General features: G+C 40.2%; 1 protein-coding gene across 2 annotated transcripts in view; it reads left to right on the top strand.

Annotated features, from left to right (window-relative positions):
- Nucleotides 1-5,465, top strand: part of DOK5 (docking protein 5) — a 114,390-nt gene extending 108,925 nt beyond the window's left edge. For both annotated transcript variants that reach the window (XM_072110670.1, XM_072110671.1), the window contains one exon: nt 453-5,465. In XM_072110670.1, the coding sequence (XP_071966771.1) occupies nt 453-517 (65 nt within the window). In that variant the 3' untranslated portion in view covers nt 518-5,465. The remainder of the gene's footprint in view (nt 1-452) is intronic.
- Nucleotides 5,466-8,024: the final 2,559 nt, after the last annotated feature.

Consider the following 8,024-nt stretch of genomic DNA (forward strand, 5'->3'; position numbering starts at 1 on the left):
AGCTCTGTGAGATTTTTTTTAGGCCTTTTCTTACATGTTTAGATACCCCAAGAGACTGACATCTCAATTTCTCAGATACTGATATCCTGACATAATATCTAGTTGTCACAGATAATAAGTCAACATATAATATCTATCTGGGGAAACAAATGTAGTATCTTGAAAAGATAGGAGTCTGAAATGCATTGGTGCCTGAAATAATGACTTCATAAAATGTATGATGATATGTGTTTATAATAAAGTGTTTATCGGAAAAATATCTGGATGTCTGAGCCCTGAGGTAATATCTTTATGACTGAAATAAAGTTTTCTCAGATTATATCTAAATGTCTAAAATAATATAGTGTTTGTGTGTGTGTATATATATATATATATATATGTCCTCCAAACTCTTAGTCAAATTAATATTTTTCTAATATTTTTTTCTGATTTCATCTCCTGCTGCTATGAAGACCTCTCCAATCCACAGAAATTTCATAGAACTGACACATTTCCCACATACCGTTCTGAACACTGACAAATGATGTCACAGACTTTAAAGTTTCACAGTAAACTATTTGAAGCAGAGGAAGCTCGGACTACTCAACTCCTATGGCTGACAAGAGGAGCACCTTCAACTATCAGACTGGATATTTATATATTCAAAAATGCAATTTTTTTATCTTCACCAAAACTGTGCTTTAAACGTTCAGGAAGAACATTTAGATTTTTTCCTTGTTTTGTTATAATGTATCTTCTGATCATATCACCTAGGTCAATGATGGCAAACCTTATAGACACCGAGTGCCCAAACTAAAACCAAAACCCACATATTTTTCGCAAAGTGCATATGGGACAATTTAAGCAGTAACTTATTTCTCCCTTCTGTGTCACAGGTTTAAATTGCATAGGCACCCAATGGCACCAATACAGTAGAAAGAAGGAGAAGAATTTTGGATTATCATTGTAGCTTCCTTCTAGGGTCGTGGGCTGCCGGGGACTGTAAGAGGCCTTGAGTCCTGTCTGGCAAAATATGTGCTGGGGTGATGGCGTGGGTGCTTCTTCTGGCACCCGTGCCATAGGTTCGCCACCACTGACCTAGGCTAAGCATGTTACACACTAAGGTTTGTTGGCTGGATGTACTGAACGCAGCACAGGAACTTAATTCAGCCATATAGGATTTAAGTTGGTAAATTCCGTCATCATTTAAAACAAGTTAGAACAGCCTTACACCTGTCGCTCTTCTACCATTGTACTAAAATGCAGTTCAGTTCAATTCAGTCAAAAACTGCTAAGAGTTAAAATTTCACGTTGTTTGAGTTTCCTGACCTCTTACTGTAGGTTAACAACCAGTGTTTTATTTCTCTAGGACTGTGTGCTATAGAATTTTTGGTTTCCCAGCCCTGTGCTTCTTTAAATTGTATCTGTCATCCATTCTGACCATACATAGCTACAGACTCCTTCTAGTCCCTCCCCACCTTAAAGGGAACCTGTCATCAGAAATTGGCTTAATAAACCAATTCAAGTATGTTATTAAGAAGCTGAGCAGCTTTTAGATCATGTTACATTTATAGTCTAGTGTGGTGGCATCATCCAGAAAATCAGCTTTGAAGTCAAGATTTCCTTGCCTCTGAACACCTCCTCCCATGTGATTGTCATCATGTGCCGGACTTCAGGTGATCTGCTCTATGATTTCCCTGGATGAAGGACCATAATTACAGTGAAGGGGGTTCTTAGGCAGGGAATGCTTGACTTCAGTTTTAAAATCCCCATCTCGTTGACATCATAAAACCAATTTACATCTCACTTCAAAGTTGATTTTCTGGATTATGCCACCACATGAGGTCATGCACAAACATGATCTATAAGCTGCCAAGCTGATTGACAACATACTGGTAGTGGTTTATTAGGCCAATTTCTGATGACAGGTTCTCTTTAATATCTGTAATTTTCAAACAGAAGCCTGCTACAGCAGGGACTCCACCAGTGCACCTATTCCAGCTACAATCCTGGATTCTTAATGCACATTATACAGTGCAGTTGCTATGAACAACACACAAGTATGGTTTCACAGCTCTCATAACTATATCTGTATCTTCATGGTTGGTTATTTTGTGCATGAGGTCACTGTGAAATCAAATCATAATTTGCCCCATGAAACCATGAGCTCCTTGGTCGTTGTTTCCTTTTAGAACATAGAATAGCTGATATTTAATATTCAGGAAACTAAGAATTTCTAGATATTTTTGAGATTCAGAAAATTGATTTCTGCAGCAAATTCTATATAACCCCTTCCTGCCAAGGCCCCTTTTCATTTTTTCATTTTCACTTTCTACTTCCCACCTTCACAAATCTATAATTTTTTTTTCCATGAAAGGAGCTGTACTTGCACCAATTGTACTTCATAGTGACAGTATTCTATGCCGTGTACTGGGAAGCTGGAAAAAAATTCCAAATGCAGTGGAAATGGTGAAACAACTCATTTTCGCATGTGGCAATACCTAACATGTTTATGATTTTTACTGTTTATTTATATTCATATCAGTTCTAGGGAAATGGGGGTGATTTGAAATTTTTTATTTTAAATATAATTTTTTTTAACTTTTTTAATTTTTTACTATTTTTAGATCCCCCTAGGTTAATTTAACTCTAGGTTGTCTGATTGATCCTACCATATACTGCCATACTACAGTACGGCATTATATGGGGATTTTCCTCCTCATTTATTACAATGTGCAATTCGCACATTGTAATGTAAGGGTTAAATTCAAACAACCCCCTGTCTTCGTAAGACCTAAGACTGTCATGGCAACCGATCCCCGAAGTAGAAGGGCCAGAGCAATTATTTGCAGATCTCTACAGGTGTCTGAAGTATAATAATTTGCTGTAAACTTGTATTTGTCAGGAGGCAGCACAGGCATTTTCTGTAAGTCTCAGAAAATATCAATAAGTATTTGTCGAAATAGAGATTCCAAATGGTTATGCAGAATATTGAAGAGGTCAGTGGTATATTAATCTACAGAATATAGAAATGAATATGTAGCTATAAGAGCCCAAGTATAATACCTCCTAATATTTGCATAATTGCAGACCATTGTCAAGTCTTATTGCTTGTCTATGAGCATTTAAATACACAAACTAAAGTTATACAAACTCTGAACCAGGGCTGGGACAGTGGTACTATGGTGCCCTAGGCAGAAGGCAGACAAGAACAATCAACCACTTCTCAGGCACTATAAAATCAATTCTTAATGATAAAGTCATTGGTAGAGAATAAGCTAAAGGGAACTTTTTTCAACCATGGGAATTGTGTCATTCAAATCAGACATCATCACAGACTGTCAAACTTTATTAAAAGGAACATGTATGCGATCAAGTTTTTAACCATTAAACCCAATGAAAGATTCCCATAGAGCTCTTCCTACTGAGCACCAGGCTTTTTGGTATAAAAATCCATTGGTAAGAATTGGCTAAAATCACTTTTTAAAAGTTTGACTGTGTGACACTCACAATGTCTCCCTCAACTTTCTTATTTTACCTCCGTCAGGAATTCTTTTCAGCCGAGTCAACCAAGAGATCTGAGCTATGGATTTTTATACAAAAAAAGAATGCAATACAATATGAAGACTTCTTTGGGAACCCGTCATTAGATTTAATGGTCAAAATCTGATGACAGGTTCCCTTTAAAACTTTGTAAATTGCATCACACAACCTTTATTAAATTGAGGGCTGTATTGTCACACTGCTACGACTAATATATATGTATATTTGATCCCAGACAGATTTAGCAATTTTCCCATTTACAAAGAATAGAGATGTCTGTACATTTTATTGCAGGTACCCTTCAACTGTGAGACTGTGAGAGACAGAATCAAAAAGAAATACAGAAAATCACATTGCATGATTTTTAAATAATGATTAAGCATTTTTTTTGCATGAAATGAGTATTTTATCCCATAGAAAAACAGAACATAATATTTGGAACAGGAACAAATTACAGCGGTTTCCTGTATTTTTTACCCAAGTTTGCACACAATCCCATAGATGCTTTGGCCCAGTCCTCCATACAGATCGTCTCCAGATCTTTAAGGTTCTGAGGTTGTCACTGGGCCACATTGAGTCTCGACTCCATCCAAAGATTTCTAATTGGTTTCAGGTCTGGAGACTAGCTAGACGACTCCAGGACATGGAAATACTTTATATAAAGCGCTCCTTAGTTGCCCTGACTGTGTGTCTTGAATCATTGTCATACTGGAAGATCCAACCATGACCCATCTTCAATGCTCTTACTGAGAGAAGGAGGTTTTTGTCAAAAATCTTGCAAAACATGCTCATTGGTGAGGTTTAAATACTAATTTTATGAAATAAAATGCTTTATTAGATTTCCGTCTCTTACAGTCTCTTACAGTCTACCTACAAAAAATATTCCAAATTTTGCCTGAGGTACTCGTACTGGAATATATACTATATATATAAGCATTATTTGTAAATCAGCTCATCCTCTCTTTGAACAGAGCAGACAGATAAGAAGCTGCTAAGGTTTCTAGTGACTTAAATTCTCTCTTTACAGAGGCAAATTATCAAGTGAAATAGTAAAAGGGGTTGGCCATAAATAAGAAAGTTTACCAGCACAATTCCCTGATATGGCCGCACATATTCTACTCACCCTGATAAACTTTACCCTTCTGCCCGAAGGAGACCTGTTACATTATGTTATGGCCCACCACAATTCCTCAGGATGAAAGAGCAGCAGTAAAGTTTAAAGCACCAAAGCTCATTCACAAATGTTTCCCGCAAAAGCTCTTGGCTGTTATATCTAAATGGCAGTTTAATGTTCTATGGCCAGGAGTTGCTTGGCTTTGGATCATTCTTTTCTTGTCATTGTTGAAAACTGTAAACTATTTCTTAAAATAAATGACATTATGATTAGAGATGAGCGAGCACTAAAATGCTCGAGTGCTTGTTATTCGAGACGAACTTTTCCAGATGCTCGAGTGCTCGTCTCGAATAACGAGCCCCATTGAAGTCAATGGGAGACTCGAGCATTTTTCAAAGGGACCATGGTTCGGGAATAAAATGTGTTAACTAATTGAAAAAGAATGTCTTCTGATAAGTTAGCAGATGTATGCAAACATCTGCTATCTATTCTTCACTGTTCCGTGCGTATATTATCTCCCGACAAGTTAGCAGATGTGAAGAACAGTGAAGAATAGAATAAAAACAGTGACCACAGGATCATTTAAGTGAAAAACACAGTGAAGAATAGATTGCAGATGTTCGGCACATCTGCTTACTTGTCGGGAGATACGCTGTCCCGGGATCCGCTGCTCTTCTTCCACTGAAGTCTCCCCGATCTCTCCCAGCTGCCCGATGTCTCCCTGCTGCCCGATCTCTCCCAGCTGCCCGATGTCTCCCTGCTGCCCGATGTCTCCCTGCTGCCCGATGTCTCCCTGCTGCCCGATGTCTCCGTGCTGCCCGATGTCTCCCTGCTGTCCGATGTCTCCCTGCTGCCCGATCTCTCCGTGCTGCCCGATCTCTCCGTGCTGCCCGATGTCTCCGTGCTGCCCGATGTCTCCGTGCTGCCCGATGTCTCCGTGCTGCCCGATGTCTCCGTGCTGCCCGATGTCTCCGTGCTGCCCGATGTCTCCGTGCTGCCCGATGTCTCCCTGCTGCCCGATGTCTCCATGCTGCCGCTGCCCCATGTCTCCGTGCTGCCCAATGTCTCCGTGCTGCTCCCCGATGTCTCTGTGCTGCTCCCCGGTGTCTCTGTGCTGCTCCCCGGTGTCTCTGTGCTGCTCCCCGGTGTCTCCGTCCAGCTCACCGTGTTCTTCAATGTGTTCTTCACACATATATATTGTTCTTCACATACTATTTTGTTCGCACCGTTCCGTGCGTATCTTCCGACAAGTAAGCAGAAGTGCCGAACATCTGTAATCTATTCTTCACTGTGTTTTTCACTGTGTTTTTCACTTAAATGATCCTGTGTTCACTGTGTTCACTGTTTTTATTCTATTCTTCATTGTGCTTCACTGTGTTTTTTTAATTAAATGCTCGATCTCGAGCAGGGGAAATACTCGCCCGAGCAACGAGCCGTTTCGAGTACCTTAATACTCGAACGAGCATCAAGCTCGGACGAGTATACTCGCTCATCTCTAATTATGATCAGATTTGTAACCATTGTCATAAAATGTATTTAACTATGCTTTTTATTAGGTAGAAATCGAAAGTCCAAGCAGCACACAACAGACTGAATCGAAAAATGGGTGCAAGCTATTAGGACTGGGTAAAGGTCCTTCATAGGTACAAAAATTGAAAGTAAACAGCACTCCAACGTCCAATTGTGGTAAAAAAGTAGTTTCCTTTTATTCCATGTGTAGCAACGTTATACTTTTTAATATTTTTTTTTAATTTGATGTGCATGCTATGAGGTTCTGTATAGAGGTATTAAAACCAAAATCCATAATCCAATCAACTAGTCACGAAACTTATCTAACATCACAGTTAGAGATGAGCGAGTATTCCGCCTGCTCGTGATCGATCTTTCACTTAAGGAAACACAGTGAAGAACACAGTGAAAACAGTGAACACAGGATCATTTAAGGATCATTAAGGATCATTTAAGTGAAGAACACAGTGAACACAGTGAAGAACACATCAGAAGACATGAGTACAGGAAAGGTGTTCTTCACAATAGTATGTGAAGAACAATATGTGTGAAGAACACATTGCAGATGAGCATATTCTCCTTTTTGAAGTTCCACGAATATTCCATTGAATTAAAAAAAACGAAGAACCAGGACTGACTTCCTTATTTCTCAATAAAATGACACATTTTATTGGTCCCCTTGAAAAATGCTTGAGTCTCCCATTGCCTTCAATGGGGTTCGTTATTTGAAACGAGCACTCGAGCATCGGAAAAAGTTCGACTCGAGTATCGAGCACTCGAGCATTTTAGTGCTCGCTCCTCTCTAATCACAGTACATGTCTGCATGTATTGAGGGTACTTGCTGTGTTGTCTTCTGTACCACCCTATTAGATTCGACAGAAGTTGATAGTGGAGCAAGTTCTACATACATTAATGCTGCTCAGAATTTGCTCATAATTATTGTGTGCGACAATGTTTCTGCGCTGCTGAACCCACATCTCCCTTGACCAGGTGGGTCCCATAGCAGAAGTTACCACAGCCCAGCGGCACAGCCCGCAGCGCTGGCCGCTCTTCCCCAAGCTCTGCGCTCACTCCCTGCCCCCTCCCCCCCATGGACGACAAACTCGGGAGCACACGCCCGCCGGATCCTCCACTCCGCCGGATCGTCCCACCGAATACAGCCAGCCGACTGTAAGTGACTCTATGTAAGTGCTGTGTGTATGTGGCGTGTGTGTATGTGCTGTGTGAGTGCATGTGCTGTGTTGTGTATATGGTGTGTGTGTGCCCTGTGAGTGTATGTGCCATGTGTGAGCTGTGTGTGTGTGTGTATGTGCGGTGCGTGAGTGTATGTGCTATTTGTGTATGGTGTGCGGGTGCCCTGTGAGTGTATATGTTTTATGTGTACCCTGTGAGTGTATATAGTGCGTGTGCCCTGTGAGTGTATATGGTGTATGTGTGCCCTGTGAGTGTATATGGTGTGTGTGCCCTGTGAGCGTATGAATATGGTGTGTGTGTATATGCTGTATATACTGTACGTATGTGTATATGTTTTATGTGTATACATGTATGTGTGTACAAGTATAGAAATGTGTGTTTATGAAAGAGTGTAAATGTATAAACGTGTGTACAAATATTTTTTTTAAGGCTACATTCACACGGCCATTGGGGGATGGATACTACTCTTATCTTGCACATATTGGCAGACCACAATACTACTGCTCAAATATTAATTTATCTGGGCATAGCCTTCATTCCTGTTTGTATGATCACAGCACCTTACTTCTACTATTCTAAATCCATATAGTATACACAGTACTCTTACTCCTTTTCTCTTTATGTACAGCCACTACACAGTATTGTTACTCACAGCACAGCTCAGTGCTACCGGAAGATCCATCCC

The sequence above is a fragment of the Engystomops pustulosus genome, chromosome 6, assembly GCF_040894005.1.
Source record: "Engystomops pustulosus chromosome 6, aEngPut4.maternal, whole genome shotgun sequence".
NCBI lineage: Eukaryota > Metazoa > Chordata > Amphibia > Anura > Leptodactylidae > Engystomops > Engystomops pustulosus.